We start from the raw sequence: 16755 nt of genomic DNA on the forward strand, positions 1-16755 counted from the left end.
ACACAAGACAATGTGCCAGCAAGGACGTTGGGTCTGGGGTGAATTAGGGGTCCCACATTGATTGGAGAAGGGAAGGAGTGCCCAACGAGAATGCTAGGCTCCAAAGGGGGATGAATTGTGAGATCCCACATCAATTAGAGAGAAAACGGAACATTTTTTATAAGAGTGTGAAAACCTTTCTCTAGCAGCCGCGTTTTAAAATTCGTTAAGGAAAGTCCAAAAGGGAAAACCAAAAAAAAAAAAAAAAACAATATCGGCTAGGGGTGAGCTTATACTATTATAAAGCCTCCGCCTACAAATCAAAGATGATCTAAACGAGTCTCTCCTCCTAAACATGAACAAGTGCACATCTACATACCAACAACTTCAATATGAAGTGTGCAAGGCTGGGCAGTAGCGCCACAACCTTGTACTATATCTAGACGAAACACCGATTAAAAAGGTGTAGCGGATCGTGTTACGTTTAAAAGATTACCCTGAATTTCGACACAACTTTTAGAGAGAACTCGACTCAAATGAATGATTCATTATTTCATTTCTGCAACTGTTCTTCACCATGAATCTGTACAATATTGGTAGAGCAAGAACATTTCAGATACATACTACAAGAATGCTTTGTAAGGATGCCATGCTAGACTTCTGTGGAACAGCTGCATCAATATCAAGGAAACTTCAACACAAAAGCAATCTCCATACGAGCCATCTCCCATCACTTTATCTCCATTACATTACTTAAACCCATGCATTTCAGAAAAATTGTACCAAAAATGAATGATGCATCAAATGGAACGAACAAAGATAGCAATTCCTCACCCGGGTATCGACCGAACATAATGAAGATATCACAACGTGTATAAAACGATATGATCTAAGCAGATATCATATGTATATTGGCTGACAGGTGTGAACTGAGAATAACATGGTAAAGATATAAATGGCCATAAGCTATAGCTAACTCATAATCTTATGAACAATGTGATGATGCAGTATGATGATTAGCTTACAACAAGATAACTCTATAGTCATCTTACTCTCTATCCTTCACCAGATTTCCGATCATCTTTACCAAAGACGGAGTTCCCTTTGCCATGATTTCAAGCCTAGAGGCATTAGATGCATTAGAGAATAACGAAAGCCCAAAGAGTATAAGCTCGGGAAGGAACAGTCGTGATGACAAGAATCCATGCCAATAGCGAGGTTCGAGATCAAAAAACGCATCAAAAAACCTTCTTGTACCTTTTAGATCAAGCTTCAACAAAATATCCATCCCAAAACAGAAAAATTCCCTCTGCCTCCTCCGTTCGATGGGCCATAGATCTTTCCAAACTTCAGAGGATATCTCATCTCCCCTGAAACGTCCATCCGAACCGAGGAGCCGAACGATTGCACTAGCAACAATAGGTGCTGCTGCAAGAGTTCTAGCTACCATATATCCGGTTGAAGGGTGCACCATCCCTGCCGTTCCACCAATTCCAACAACTCTTTGAGGTAGAACGGGCAGCGGACCACCCATTGGAATGACACAATGCTCATCCTCTTCAATGCTCTTCACTTTTATTCCCAAGTGCTTCAATCTCAATTCCATTCTTTCCTGGATATCGCTCATTTGTAATCCCGGTCGAGCTACCAAAGAAGTTTCTTCGAGAAATATCCGATTCGATGAAAAGGGCATCGCATAGAGAAATGTAGGAATTTTGCTATTTCTCTCCTTTAAAATCATGTTGTTATCCAGATGCGAATCCCTCCAATCCATAAACACCATCTTGTCGACGTCGAACGGATGTTCCTCGACCTCAGCTAAAATTCCATAAGCTACTTGGTAGCCCGGATTATAAGGCTTATTATACTGAACAAGGCATCGAGAGAAGCCAGTAGCATCAAGAACAACAGCAGCTTGAATGGTAACACCATCATTGCAAATCAACAAGGATTTGAATTCCTCATGTATAACTTTAATAACCTTAGCTTCATGAAACTTAACACCATTAGAAATACATTTCTGCAACATTTTTGACTTCAGCTGTTTTCGATTAACCCTCCCATAAGGTCGAGCAAGATCTTTTGTCGATTGTTCATTCGTGAACACAACAGCACCGGACCATGTCGTGTCGAGACAATCGAGCAAATCCATCGCCTCGAATTCATCCACCCAAACCCCATAATTGTTTGGCCAAATCAACTTGGGAGATGGATCAATTGCACAAACAGAAAGCCCTGCCTCTGAAACCTGCTGTGCAACAGCAAGCCCTGCAGGGCCACCTCCCACAACAGCAAGATCCACGACAAGGCCCTTTGAAGGATCATACATCGGAAGTTCAAACTCGAGATTCTCCTTCTTGGTTTCAGGAACAAGCTCCAAAAGAGCACTATTCCTCCATTTCACACGACCCTTTCTATGGCCAAATCCAAACTCCCGACTCTGAATCTTCGTACTCCTAACACCATCCCTCAATTTCTCCAAAACCCCATGAGATTGTTGCAGAAAACCATATTTGTTATTGATTTTAAGCAAAGTATCCATTGATTAACAAAATCCCCAAACCCCAAACTAATGATATATACTAACACAGAGCAACACAAACAGAATCTTCAGCAAATCCGAAAAGGAAATCCCCACAAAAGACGCAATATCCAGAAATCTCAACAAACGAAGAATCGAAAAGGGGTAGCTCAATGTTTCATGAAATCCCCCAAAACTGGACAAGATAAGTTCAATTGAAATCGCGGTTCAAAACATGAAGAGGCGTGTGTTTGGAGGCCAACCTGAGGACGCGATGGAGCTCCATTTGCTGGAAAGATGTGGTGCGCTAATGGCCAGTCCAATTTTGAGGAACTGATGTTGCCGGGCGCTGTATTCCAAGAGATGGGAGTTGGGTAATTGAAGGGAGATTGGGAATTTGGCAGTGTCCTCTGGCATGGATGAACCCATGTTGTCGCTAATTAATGGTGGTGATAACTGATAGCGACGTGAGAGTGAATATCGCTCGCTCAATTTGCTTTCTCCACTCCTTCAAATATCATAATGGTGGGTGTTCTAGTTTCATCATATACTCTAAATTTATGTAGGTATCGTGTTAGTGACATTGTGGGTACGAGTTCCATCACGGTCGTGCCCTAACAGTTGTATGATAAATCATATTGTCTCACTGAACATAAACACGGTCATATTAATATAAAAAGCATCATAATATATAAATTTGTCATAGGTCACATGTTCTTTATACACCATGAGTTCCTCCAACCGAACCCATAAACGTTCCAACAGTACACTCATTTACAATTTTGACCTAAACTTGGTGTCCCAACTACTTGAGAAATTCAACACGTACCCACATAACATGTCTTCTACCATTTGAATTAGATATTTAGTTTACCTGTCTTTCTGTAGGTGAAGTAAAAGGAACTTACGATTTTTTCCCTTTTTACGGGTCTAGACCACTACATACTATTCTTCGTTAAAAATGGTCTACTAATCTAAAAAGTTTTGTATAAAACTTTGTTGTACAAGACCATCGAACACTAGCTTAAGGGCTCATTATGTTATTCTCTTTAGTTTCAGGTGAACCTATACACACTATCGGAAACAAGTCTGGAAACCCCTTTGAAGATTTCGATCATAAAAACCTCATAAGCTATTGGGCATTAGTGAGTCCAAAGATATCACAATAACTCAAAATGACCATGTTCGGGACGAATAACTCAATGAAATATTATTCTTATTAACTCGTACTTGAAGGAACCTTTGTTCGGGACGAGTACATGTTCTTCATTACTATCTTCATCAATTCATGTTAATCAATATATCGTCGCATGGATCAATTCCTTCGTCTTAAGGATCAAATCTAATGTGCTCGCTAGAAAATACTAAGGCGTCTAAAGTCTGACCTAATAACTCATGTGTCTATGTACTTGTGGGGTGTCGTTTTAAGACTATGAAGACACTTTAAGCTTATAAAATCTTAAGCCTAGAACTTTGATACCAAATATAACGACGCTACTTTTGCCTTTAAAAAATAAGATCTCTACTACATGCATGATAGGATAAAACAAGGGTAGTATGCATGAAGTATGTGCCCGATAACTTTAACGAGCAAATGTGCTAACAAAATGATATTACAACTACGTGTTTCAAAAATTTTACATTGATATTTATAATAATCTAATTTATTATAAGAATCTATTTTCACTTCTCGACTCCAATTTATTTATTTTTTTTCTCTCGATTCGTAAATACTTTTATTTCATTCTTAAATTCACATAATTTAATATTTTAAAATTACATAAACTAAACCAAGAAATATCTTATAATTATATATAAAATATTAAAATATGAGATGAAGAGGTTTGATTGAGAGCTTGTTCTCAACTACAAGAATCCCACATTGAAAGTTTTGATATTGTAGGTAGTTTTTATAAGTTCGGTTGACGACACCATTAAACGCTAAGTTTAGTAATGTGAGCTTGTAACCCATATGGGGGTAATAAAATGGTTGGAGGTTGGCTTAGCCTATTAGTTAGGGTTTCTCGGAGTTATTCTTTGGCCCCTCCATTTCAAGTAAGGAGTTGGGTCTTGGGTCTTGGGTGAAGGTCCTTGGATCATGGTCCTAACTTAGAGTTGAAGGAAGGAGTGACACATGGAGAGTCATACGCGAGGCGTTCATATTTCATCGAAGTTATGGTAAAATTATCGTTATGCCCCTAGAAATATAATGTGCATGACTAGAATACGAGTTGGGCAATAAGGACGAGTGTGGTATGCATGATGAATTATGTTTTATATGCTTTCCGGTGATAGAAAGGAAGATCGACTATTGTAATTTTTGCTCTAGGTGATTAATGGATGTTATAGCGTGTTTGCTTGTATGTGTGCATGATAGAGCATGTGTTAGCTCCAGATGTTTGACTGTGTGTTCTCTTGTAGAGCGTGTTTATCTGCACAGAGCTAGGGCATTAGAGTTAGGTTGGCTAGAGGATGACCTAGGTCGGGACACTTCCAGTAGAGTGAGCAGGATCGTGAGCGACAATTAGAGAGTCTATATCCTAGTGCTTCTAGACTAAGAAAGAATCAAGGAGTTTGAATAGAGAAATTTGGAGTATGAAGTCCACGTTAAGCCACCTAGTCGGTCTAGGATTTCAATAGACCTCCTCAGTTCTCAGATATGACTAAGGTTAAGTTTGAATTGTGGTTTACGTGCTTAGGTGATCAATAGGAATATTTCCCTAGTAAATCATGCATGAGAGAGCTTAGTTCAAATTATGGCACTACAACTAGAGCAGTTTATATATTGACCCAAATCAATATGTTTCCAATAGACCTTGCACCTAGGATTGTGAGTTAGAGGTTTAAACTTGTGTGCACCTAGAGATTGGTTTGGCCCGAGGATCTAACCCCAAACATTCTTAAAATGAGATACAAATTTAAACCGTGTAGACGCTCTAGATACCTTAAAGGCCACCACGTTAACCCTGAAAAAAAAAAAAAAGAGGTAGTCTATAGGAAAATATCAGCGGGTACAATGTTTGTTGAGCTTCCACCTCCCATTCCGCTCTGGTACAGTACCATTGAGCTAGGCATGAGGCTAGTTAAGGGACATGTGACCTGAGAGAGAGTTTTGCTGGATTACCCTTCGTTGTGGATCTGTCTTGTGTGAGTATGTCGATCATACGGGTAGTCAATAGAGTTGGCACATATAGGGATAGCGCCAACTACATGGCCTGCGGGATGAGTTCGCTAATTACTTCCCATAGATGAGGAGTAGGCTATCACTCACCATGTTATCCTCACTTGTTAGAAAGTGTTTGTTGAGGTAGCGCCTCAATACTAGATACCAATTACCATTGTATAGGCTAAAGAAGGTACCCAAGACACTGCACAACAAGAATAAAACACCTGATATCATTGAGGTAGCGTCCTTGCTGGCACACCGTCTCGTGTCCACTCCTAGTATCTAGCTCTGATATCATTTGTAATAGCTCAAGTAAGCATGAGAAACAAACCCAACACTGATATTTTGAGTTGGATCAATTAGGGTTCTTGAGTTTTTGAGTTTCATGTACACTCCTACCCAAGTTGATGTACGTTTGGTCCTACTCATCGATGTTTAGTTTCGAAACTAACTTAGAATCGGCTTCTTTCACTTTCTTTCTTCTTCTCCTTTCTTTTCGTCCTCAAAAGTACTTTAAACTTACCATCTATCTGTAGAGGTTCATAATCTCTAACATGGTCAGTCAAGTATATACTAAACACGGATACATGGAATTATGCATTGAAGAGAGGAAAAGTGATGGAGGCTCAACCCACCACAGTTTGAATGCAATGCGACCATGAACGTGTGGATTGCAATTGCAGGGCTCTGTGAGGCATTTCAGCAAACATTTTAGGACCATGAACACAACATCACATGACAAAGATAATATCAACCAATAAGCAACCACCCCTATGAGGCATTTCAACAAACAAATAGGAGCATAATCAACATCATCACACCCAACTCTGCCATATTCACAACGAAAACGAAGCAACCATTGTTGATTAAGATCTAATTGAAACAGTTTGGAGTTGGGTTCTTGAATAGAACTGTACATCCCCAGGCCAAAAGAAACCGAACCAACTTCATAATCCTACAAACATAAACACTAACTTCCTGTGAGGCATTTCAGCATACAGTTTAGGAGCATAGATTTAACACAAACAAAACACGAAGAAAAAAAAAAAGCTTTCAAGAGTTAAAGAGACATATCATCGAACACCTTACAAGCATAAACCAAAAACCCACCATTCTTTCTCATCTTCCCCGCACAACACCATAGCATTGCACCACTAGAAATTCAAACAAAAAAAAAAAAAAAACCAAAAGATTTTATTATAGAGTCTGTCAGACCGCCATGCGACCATCCCAGCAGGATACCCTACCGAGAACGATCCTCCACAGCCGCAGGACTAATGTCCGTTGAGCCGTTAATCACGCTCTAATCGCAGGGCAGTGGTTCATCAACCAGACTTTAGTTCTTGTCTCCTTAGAACTCAAGGACACAGTTGTACAACCTATAGAACAGATCCTGTTCAAGTAAGGTCGTGCCCAATCCCTTGCATTGCTCCATATAACTACTCCAACTCTGCAGTCCAACTTATCGATGTGGGACATTGATTTTGAAGGAGAGCTTCATATTCATGTATACACTTTCGCCATTGGGTTTGAAGGTAAAATAAATCAAACCTAATTTACACAAAATATCATATAATTTAAAAAGAAAAGAAAAAAAAAATCATAACTAAAAAATAATTATAAAAGATTTATAAAGAAATTATGTGTATGTAAAAGATTAATAAGATAACCATTTAATTATGCAAAAAGAAGTCGCCATACTCTACTGAAGTTTTTGATTGGTTGGTTCGACAATTTCATCACTATAATATTTAGGGGTGTACATGCCCCGGGTTGGATTGGGTTGAGTTGGGTTGAAGAATCTTTTTGATCCAACTTCGGGTCAGTTGGATTTGTAATCCAACCCAACCCAACCCAACTCTCTATTTTTTTGATTCGGTTTGAATTGTTCCACAAACAAAATTTCTAAAAAACAAAAGAATTGATTATAATTTAGGGTTTCTAAGTTTTCGAATCTCCAGACACCAAAACCAAACTAAAGAGAGTCTAATCTTCCCTATCATAATTATTTAAAATGAATATTTTATTAAAAAATACTTTTTATTATTTGGCAGGTAATATCCAATAATAAGAAGTATAATATTTTTATTTTCGTCACAGTTACTTTAAATTAATCATTTTTATTGTTCATTTAATTTTATGATCTATTAGGATGTTTTTGTTACTTAAACCAATCTTCAAGAAATATTGGTTTTTAGTGGTTAGAATAATTATAGATTTATTTGGGTTTATTTATAAATTTTTAATATATTTTATCTAAGAATCGAATAATTATAAAGGGTATAAATAAAATTAAAAAAAAAAAAATTCGACAAAACAAAAAAAATAATAGAGAGTTGGGTGGGGTTCTGAAAAGTTTTGGGTTGGGTTCGGTTACCCATCCAACCAACCGAATTGCCGAACCCAACATAACCGGGCCAGATAAGTAATAATATATATGGGAAAATTGTTTTTTTAAAAGTTTTAATTGTTTTTTTTTAAGGAAATGGTTAGAAATTTGAAAATGTTTTTTATTACACATGAAATTGTATTGCACTTGCTGTATTGAAGAGCACACATACTCGGGAAGGAGAAGAAGACCACGAGAAAGGAGGAAGAAATGTCTGCGAGAGGAAAGCGAAAAGAGGACGAAGATCATGTATCTGAGGGAGATGCTCCTCCAAAGAAGACATTCAGGAAAGATTCCGATGAAACTGATGAAATCGTTGTCTGCGAGGTCTTTCACTTCACCTTCCTCCTTCTGTTTTTAGTGCCTTTTATGTTGGTTTCAATTTTTTATTGGTTTTTTTTTTTGACCGCAGATTTCGAAGAACCGTAGGGTTATGGTGAGGAACTGGCAAGGAAAGATTGTGGTGGATATTCGGGAGTTTTATGTCAAAGATGGAAAGCAGATGCCTGGAAAGAAAGGTTCATCTCATCATCGTCTTCTTTTTTTCTCTCCCTATCTCTCCGGTTTTTCGTTTTTCTTGTAGTGGATGAATTGATTTTTCGTTTTGGATTTAGAAGTTTGTTTGCTGTTTTTCTAGGGTTTATGTTTCACTTTGAGTTTTCTGTTGTCTTCGTTTTCAGATTTGGCTTGATATTTGTTTTGAATTGTCTAATGATGGTCGAGGGAGAATTTGGTGGTGAAATGAAATTCTAATGTGGGGAACTTTTCTTGCTTCATTGTTGTGTTTCACTGTCTACACGATCACTTGGGCTGAACCAATAGTTTGATTCAGCTCCATTTTAGTTGTTGGAGATTCTTTTTGCATCAGATATTGAGATTGTAAAGCGTTACTCCATATTTTTTCTCTCTAGAATTTGATGTAGCGGTTTAAGTAATGATGTTTGGAAACTGCATTTATGGCTTTATCATAGATGTTTGTTCAAAGTGAAAAGGAAATATTTTTGGATGATCGTATGTATTCTTATGAACTTCAGTTGGTCTACAGGCAATTTTATAAAATTTACCTTTCTCTAAACTTTTGCTATGACATAATTTAGTGAGGTTCCAATTTTTATGATCCACCAAGAATTTTGATTTGGGGATAGTTTTCTTATCTGGTTGATGTAAAATAGTTGTTGGGAATATTTAAGGAAGAACGTATGTATAGGGATGAAAGAATAGATTTTGAAGGGCTGGGTAGAGGGTTTGAAGAAAAAAAAGAAAAGAAAAAAAGATGGTGAAGAAGAGACTTGAGTATGCCCAATTGGGCTGGAAACTTACCTTTGTAGTGACCAGACGTCAATTTCACACTAATTGATACAGTATTACGGAAGCCTTAAAGGAAGGTTATACATTAAGAATCACATGCTCAATCCTTTGCTATGAAGAGTAGTAAAGGAGGAGTTAGATTAAGGTGGGCTTTCTCGCTCAAGTTGAAAGGTATTGGCGAACAACATGGTAAACTTGACATGAAGTGATACCATGTCATGGGGAATGGAGAAGCTTCATGAAATACCTTTGATGTTATGGAAAGAAGAGATTGTTGAAGCTATATGTTAAAATTGCGGGAGAAAAGCTTTGAATACGCCTGCTTTCTTGGAGGCTGCAAGAAAACTATAGTGACTTCCACCATTTGAAACGGAGATCGCATATCCTAACGAAGAAAATTATGTGGTTCAAATAGTTGGTAGAGTGAGGAGTGTCCTTGCAGGATTTTTAGAAGCAGCTTCCAAGTTCAAGGTGTTTAATTCTGTTTGAATAGTTGGTGTTGACACTTAAAGTGAAGTAGGAGTAGAAGGTGGGCCGAACAATATTTTCACAATTCATGTAAGATAAAATGGGGGTTCAAATGATAAAAAAATTCTGTTGTTGTTGAAGTTTACTTATACAAGTTGCTGATTAAGGAGAAGGTGGAATGTCTGGATTTGGAAGAGGAAGATGGTTTATTTAAATATAAATAGTTGGTTAATTTAATTGACAAAGATGGTTTATCGCAAAGTCACTTGTTTATGCAATGTACATGCGCTCAGAATTTCTGGACAACGATTCTCAATATATTTGGATGACATCTCATATTTCCTAGGGAGGTAAAGGAATTTTGAGATATGGCCTTAACGTACCACCCTTTCAAGAACGCAAAAGCCCTATTGTGGACAAACCTCATCATGGCTTTCTTTTGGAACCTATGGAAAGAAAGAAATCAGAGAATATTTGCAGACAAGAAACAGACCTACACAAAACTTTTCGACAATGTTGTTTACCAAGCTATATCTTGGTGTTAATTGTCTAATATTTTTACTTCCTATAGTTATACCTCCCTCATTGCAAATTGGGAAGGTCTTTTGTAAACACCATGGATTATACATCCCTCTTGTAAATTTCAATCATCAATGAAATTGTCTCCTATAAAAAAAATAAAAATAAATAATTAATTGGCATAGATGTTAGAGAAAAAGTCATATGCCTAGGGGCTTGCATGGAAAAATGAAACTTCAGAGTTTTTAAGGGAATTTGGAAAGGTTGGAATCGGTGAGTTCTAGAAATATATTATAGAAGGTGGTTGGTAATAAGTTTGGGACGCTTTTGGTAGAGGTAACAATAGGGTTTTGGTGGCTGAAGAGGTGTTAGTGGGGTATTATGTGGAAGAATTGGTGTACATAGAAGTGGAGGACTTTTGATAAATGTTTAAAGAAGCATGAGGGAAGAAGGGAAAAATTAAAAAAAAGGTGACAATGAGTTGGCATTAAATAAGGATCGATTTTGAAAAGGCTTGTGACCATGTGGATTGGAATTTCCTTGACAAAATATTGACAATAAAGATTCTAGTTATAAATGGAGATCTTGGATTTGGAGTTAGTGTCAAGTCGATAAAATTTTCCGTTCTCATTAATGGAAATCCTAAGGGTAAGATCACAACTTCGTGAAGCCTTAGGCAAAGGGACCCTTTATCTCCTTTCTTATTCTTGCTTGTTGTAGATGTTTTGAGCAGAATGGTCTCCTAAAGTATTGAAGGTAAGAATTGTGGTAAATTGTCATAAGTTTTGATTTGATTTGGTTATTTGGATTAGATTTGATTTGGTTATTTGGATTTGATTTGATTTGGGTATTTGAATTAGATTTAGTCATACAGATTTAGTCACATCGCAATTTGATATCGGGATTTGGGAGTTTTGTGTCACATTGTATTTCTTGAGTGACATATTGGAGAGAGTCTTTGTAGTGTGATAGTGAGGTATTCACTTGGAACGCTTTGTTTTATTAGTGATTGGTTGCTACTCGTGGATGTAGGGGATCTTCTTCTCTTCGAACCATGTAAATATCTTGGTGTCTCTTTGTGTAATTTTGTTCATTGGTGTTGTGAGTACATTTGTTCCGCTTTCGGCGCACAGCAATTGGTATCAGAGCCTAATTGTGGTATTTGGGGTATTGTGAAAGTTTTGGCCTCATCGACCACTAGACGTGCTCACAATCGTGCTTATTTTCTTGAAAATCAATTTTCAAGAATTGTGTTTTTAGTTACATCCAGATTACTTATTGCAAATGGCATAATCATCTGGAATTAAATCACGGCGTGGATCGAGATTTTTGAGCTCTAATTTNTTCATTGGTGTTGTGAGTACATTTGTTCCGCTTTCGGCGCACAGCAATTGGTATCAGAGCCTAATTGTGGTATTTGGGGTATTGTGAAAGTTTTGGCCTCATCGACCACTAGACGTGCTCACAATCGTGCTTATTTTCTTGAAAATCAATTTTCAAGAATTGTGTTTTTAGTTACATCCAGATTACTTATTGCAAATGGCATAATCATCTGGAATTAAATCACGGCGTGGATCGAGATTTTTGAGCTCTAATTTCGAAGTAGAGAAATTTGATGGAACCAATAATTTTGGTGTTTGGCGAGGCGAAGTTAGCGATTTGCTGATCATGCAAGATCTTGATGCTTCTCTCCAAGAGGAGATGCCTGAAGACATGACAGACGCCGAATGGATGAAATTAAATCGACAAGCTTGCGGAATTATTCGATCCTGTCTTGGCAAGGTTTAGAAATATCCATTTATGAAGGTGACCATGGCGAAAGAACTATAGGACAAGCTTGAGGCGAAATATATGCAAAATAGTGGAAAATAAACTCTATTTGAAGAAGAAACTCTTCCGTTTTGACTACAAGAAATGTATCTCAATTAAATTCTTTGACGGAGACAAGGCAGCGTTCTTATTAAATTCTTTGACGGAGTCCGACGAGTTTTTAATAACCACTCTACTACATGGAATCACTGATATTGATTTTGAAGATGTTTCAAATGTCTTGATGAATAATGAGGTGGGAAAGAAGGAAAAGGAGGCATATCAAGATTCTAGCTCAAATGTTCTCACTGCTTGTGGAAGGACTTCTACTTTGAAAAAGAGCGAACGTGGAAAGTCCCGATCAAAGTCGAGAGGTAGATATGATAATTGGAGAAAACTTGATAAAAATGAGTGTGCATATTGTCGATAGAAAGGCCATTGGAAGAAAGATTGCCCGATCTTAAAAGAGAAGAGGTCGAAGTCGACTCTCGCCTATGCACGAGGAAGAGTTGGAGTTAGTGAATTTATGGGCTTGTAACATAGGGTTATTGGCAAAGTGGTTACGGCGTTTCCCCTTTTGAGTCTACTTCTCGTTGGTATAGGATTATCGTGAGCTAGTATTACTCTCATTCCTTCTAATGGTCGTCGAGTGGGGTTAAAGGCACATTCAAAAACCTTTGGAAAGATATTTTGAATGAGCCTTTTTCTTTTTCTGATTTAATTAAGTGTGTGGTGGTGATAGGAATGATACATTTTTTAGGGACAATAGGTGGATGATGGATCGACCCCTCTACAGCATGTTTCCTGGTCTTATCATTTATTCGCTATGAAAGACTGGTGTTTTTCTGATGTTCTAATTCATTTTGTCATTTGTTTAGGTTCCGTCATTTGTTTGACAGGAAAACAATGGAGGTAATGGCTCTCCTTTCTTTAACCGGAGAGTTTGAGCTTAGATCGGAAGAGGATTTCATTGGTGGAGCCCTAATACTTTTGAATGCTTTTCTCATTATTATTGTGCCCTTTCCCATCTAGGGAGTCTATTTCTTTGATTCTTTTGAAGATGAAAATTCTAGAAAAGGTGAACTTATTTATTTATTTATTTTTCGGCTGGTTATCCATGGAAGAATTAATACTTTGGATAGGCTTTTGAGGAAGTTGTCATTTTTGGGAAGGCCTATATGTTGTATCCTTTTTCAGAGGGCGGTGGAAGGTTAGGATACTTTATTTTCAAGTTGTGATTATGCTCAAATGGTGTGGAATTACTTCATTGGTGTGTTTGGCATATAGCTTGCTTGACACAAAGATTTTAGTGAAATGATCACTGTTCCTCCCCCATCCGCCATTTTGGGAGAAAGGATGTTCTTTATGCCAAATCGAGGTGTGTACTTTATCGTGGGGCATTTGGAGAGAGAGAAATAATAGAAAGTTGGTCTCTTATAAAAAACAAACAAACAAAAATTTCCCCGTATGAAAGTTTTTAGAGCTTTTGTTATCATTTTAATTGGATAGAGGGATATTTGTATGCTTCTAAAGGAGATTTTATTCCTTTTAACCTTTCATTATTGTGGGGAAGTTTAAAAAACGTAACCTTACCTCTAGGCTTTAGGCTTGGTATTGAAAATTATCCAAAAATTTGAAAATTGAGACACACCCCCTCGTGCATCTTCTCTACCTCTTACCAAAGCCACTACCTGGAAAAATAGCATCAAGGAATTCTAAGCTTGTTGAAGTTGTCTTTACTTTAGAAAGTTTAGTAACTTTCCCGGTGAAGGTAATCTAGCTTGTTGTATAAACTTGTTTAGGTTCAAATAAACTGAACTCTAATGATATGGGGGACATATAAACTCTGTTTTGAGTAGAATATTCGGTATTTTGCACACACTTGGCATGTGTCAAACTGTTGGGTATCTTCCTTATTTTCCTTTGATTGATAATAGAAACCAACGATGAGTTCACAAAATAACAAGGTCATACTTTACTGGATTGAAGCCCCTTTTGTAGATTGTTTCTTGTTTCCCATTTCTTTGTGGACTATGCCTTTCTACTCTCTCAATAAATTTTTTTGTTTATCATCATAAACAGACAAAATAACAAGGTCATACTTTACTGGATTGAAGCCCCTTTTGTAGATTGTTTCTTGTTTCCCATTTCTTTGTGGACTATGCCCTTCTACTCTCTCAATAAATTTTTTTGTTTATCATCATAAACAGAAAAAATATATATATAGCATCAAGATACAAGGTAGAACTCCCAGCCAATTTGAGAGTTTCGGTAAACTCTCGCAAGAGACGACTATTTCTCCTCACACTAATCTCCTAACCAATTTCCTACACTACTCACCCCTTCTCACCAACTGTCGCTTTTTGTCCTACTTACTAGATGTATGAACTTTCGGAGGGCTGACAATAGTATTTCAAAAAGCTCAAAAGGTGCAAACTTATTTTTTATTTTTAAATTTGGACATGCTGAGATGTAGCAGAAGCATACTTGGCAGAGAACTCGTTTGTTATTGGAAAATAAAGAACAAATATGGTGTCTTCTGCCGTTCTATGATTACTATTACCCAAATCTCTCAGACAAGGATATAGAGTAGTAGAGAAAATTTAGAGGCAGACTTGGCATAAGAGAAAGAGAACCATATGAACGAGGGAGAAGGAGAAAGATAGTTGGGCCAAAAGTGAAAGTGGGAATATATCTAGCGATGAGTGATAGGCTGGTTTCAGTGCAGGAGAAATCAATTGTGGAGGATAGAAGTTTGATTTTTTTGGTTGAAAAGTTACTGCAAAAGAGACTTCTGATTTGGATGGGTTGGAATCCGACTTTCTTGTTTTAAAAGCTGTTGAAACCGAGGCTTCAAATTTTGATTTGCAGTGGTTCAATCTTCATAACCCTTTTTTACACTCCAAAAGGGATTTATTACTATTACCATTTTATTTCTGGGCTGTCATGGAAACGTTTTAAATATATTGGTACTTGTTCAAAAAAAGGTCTGCTTATGTATAGGTAGGACTACACAACTTCTTGTCCCTCCCTTGATGCATTTCAACAATCTCAGTTCTAATGCTTGCACAAGATTGCAACACTATGCATGCTATATTGTGTAGTCATATATATAAATATATGAAGTTGCATATGTAGCCAAGCTTAACATAAAATAAGATAGTAAAACACTGAAAATTTTGGATCTCACGTTATCAGCTGAAGTAATTTGAACAGAAGAGCGTTTCTCCAAATGAAAAACTATGCAATAAAACCTCTGATAGGCCTCTATTTTAAATATCTCTCCGAGTAAGTACAAATGGGGGAATTAATCCCTGATGGCATTTAGAGTTTTGGTAGGGTACTTGTTTATTTGTTCAATCCCTCTGTTTGAACTTGTGTGGCTAAGGACTTTAGTCTTTATTCATTATCTCTCGTTCTTTTAAATTTGAGCTTTTCTTCGGTAGCTGTGTAGTTAGTCTATTGTTCTTGGGCCCTTTTGTTTTAGTTTTTTTTTAACTTACCATAGACGATATAATTATACGAGTGGGTTGCATATAATACTGCAAATGTAGAAGTTGAGTATGCCGTTTGATTTTCTTTTTGTTTCCAGGCATCTCGCTATCCTTGGATCAGGTATGCACTTATTTTTATTTTCTTAAGCTTCAATATCTTTTTGTGTTTCTTTGTTCTTTTAGAGAAGCTGATCATCTTTCTACTTTTTACAATGGTTGTCTTTCTGCAGTGGAATGTTCTCCGTAATCATGTAGATGAAATTGACAAGGCTGTTAATGAAAACTCGTTAGGTGATTAGTGAGGCATCTTTGGTTGATATTAGTAGCAAATGTATTGCTCCGTAGGGTTGTTTTGCTTTATGACAACGAAAGTATGCCTTTTGTACAGCCAATGGGCTTGTTTTTGGTGGAAATGAAGACCAGAGAGCAGGTATATTAGCAGTTGTATTTGTATAAACTGGATCACTGGATTGACATTTTGAATTATAGTATGGCATAACTGACTATTACAATTCTCAATGAGTATCAAATTGATATTTTGAGCATCAAATAGAGAATCTTCTCCTGGTTTAGATATTGCACCATGTTCCAAGCAAAAGAAGTTTCTAAATGGCCAAAACTCGACTTCGTACCGATCCCTCTCCTAGGTTACATATCATCTTGGAGTAAGCCAATCCGACCTGGAGGAGCTCATCTCTCTCTTTATGACAATTGGGTAGCAAGCTTCCCAAACTATATGCCAAGATCGAAGAAGAACATGGAGCCTTGACATGATGTCATGGTTCGAGATGTGGCAGAATTTGTTGCACCATCGTCCTCGAAGAATGGCTCTCGAAAGCAACTCGTTTCCTATGGACAGGTTGCCAAAGGTGATGCATAGAATTGGCTGATGAGATGTGATGAGAGGGTTTGAAATGGAAGAATGAGAGCAGCCAAAGAGTACATAGAGTGGCTGCTTCTCCTCCAAGTGAATGAGCTGTTGTAATTCTCCATTACTCTTGTCATCTGCAATATTTGAGATCATGTTTTGTCATACCAATAATTCTTTTTACAGCATGTTTGATAGTGCTTTTGTTTTTGTTTTCTAATAGTCTTCAACGTT

At 37.2% G+C, this 16755-nt stretch overlaps 2 protein-coding genes and 1 non-coding gene across 6 annotated transcripts; 1 reads left to right on the top strand and 2 right to left on the bottom strand.

The window, feature by feature from the left end:
- Positions 1–784: 784 nt before the first annotated feature.
- Positions 785–2922, bottom strand: LOC111804889 (lycopene beta cyclase, chloroplastic/chromoplastic-like). Its single transcript, XM_023689700.1, has one exon. The coding sequence runs from the start codon at positions 2519–2521 to the stop codon at positions 1028–1030; it is 1494 nt and encodes a 497-aa protein (XP_023545468.1). The 5' UTR covers positions 2522–2922; the 3' UTR covers positions 785–1027.
- A 3947-nt stretch (positions 2923–6869) lies between these two features.
- LOC111783116 lies at positions 6870–7077 on the bottom strand. Its single transcript, XR_002813286.1, has one exon. It is a non-coding gene; the product is annotated as a small nucleolar RNA U3 (small nucleolar RNA).
- A 1102-nt stretch (positions 7078–8179) lies between these two features.
- LOC111802806 (RNA polymerase II transcriptional coactivator KIWI-like) lies at positions 8180–16722 on the top strand. 4 transcript variants are annotated; one of them, XR_002816333.1, is made up of 5 exons: positions 8180–8382; positions 8468–8573; positions 15752–15774; positions 15884–16083; positions 16301–16381. XR_002816333.1 is itself a non-coding variant. In XM_023687259.1 (4 exons), exons 1-4 carry the CDS (start codon positions 8266–8268, stop codon positions 15950–15952), a joined length of 315 nt encoding a protein of 104 aa, XP_023543027.1. In that variant the 5' UTR covers positions 8180–8265; the 3' UTR covers positions 15953–16172. The 4 variants fall into 4 exon arrangements, 3 of the variants coding, with proteins under 3 accessions (XP_023543027.1, XP_023543026.1, XP_023543028.1); XM_023687259.1 differs by lacking the exon at positions 16301–16381 and having other exon boundaries at positions 15884–16172; XM_023687258.1 differs by lacking the exons at positions 15752–15774; positions 15884–16083 and having other exon boundaries at positions 16301–16722.
- The last annotated feature ends 33 nt before the right edge of the window (positions 16723–16755 follow it).

Source organism: Cucurbita pepo, chromosome LG01, assembly GCF_002806865.2.
Source record: "Cucurbita pepo subsp. pepo cultivar mu-cu-16 chromosome LG01, ASM280686v2, whole genome shotgun sequence".
Classification (NCBI taxonomy): Eukaryota; Viridiplantae; Streptophyta; class Magnoliopsida; order Cucurbitales; family Cucurbitaceae; genus Cucurbita; species Cucurbita pepo.

What these genes read in the sequence shown, in the direction of transcription:
- LOC111802806 (XM_023687258.1), top strand. Translation starts at nt 8,266, where the DNA reads ATGTCTGCGAGAGGAAAGCGAAAAGAGGACGAAGATCATGTATCTGAG. An exon ending in ATGAAATCGTTGTCTGCGAG is followed by an intron (nt 8,383 to 8,467) that starts GTCTTTCACTTC and finishes TTTTGACCGCAG; the next exon opens with ATTTCGAAGAACCGTAGGGT. An exon ending in GCAGATGCCTGGAAAGAAAG is followed by an intron (nt 8,574 to 16,300) that starts GTTCATCTCATC and finishes TCCCTCTCCTAG; the next exon opens with GTTACATATCATCTTGGAGT.
- LOC111804889 (XM_023689700.1), bottom strand. Translation starts at nt 2,521, where the DNA reads ATGGATACTTTGCTTAAAATCAATAACAAATATGGTTTTCTGCAACAA.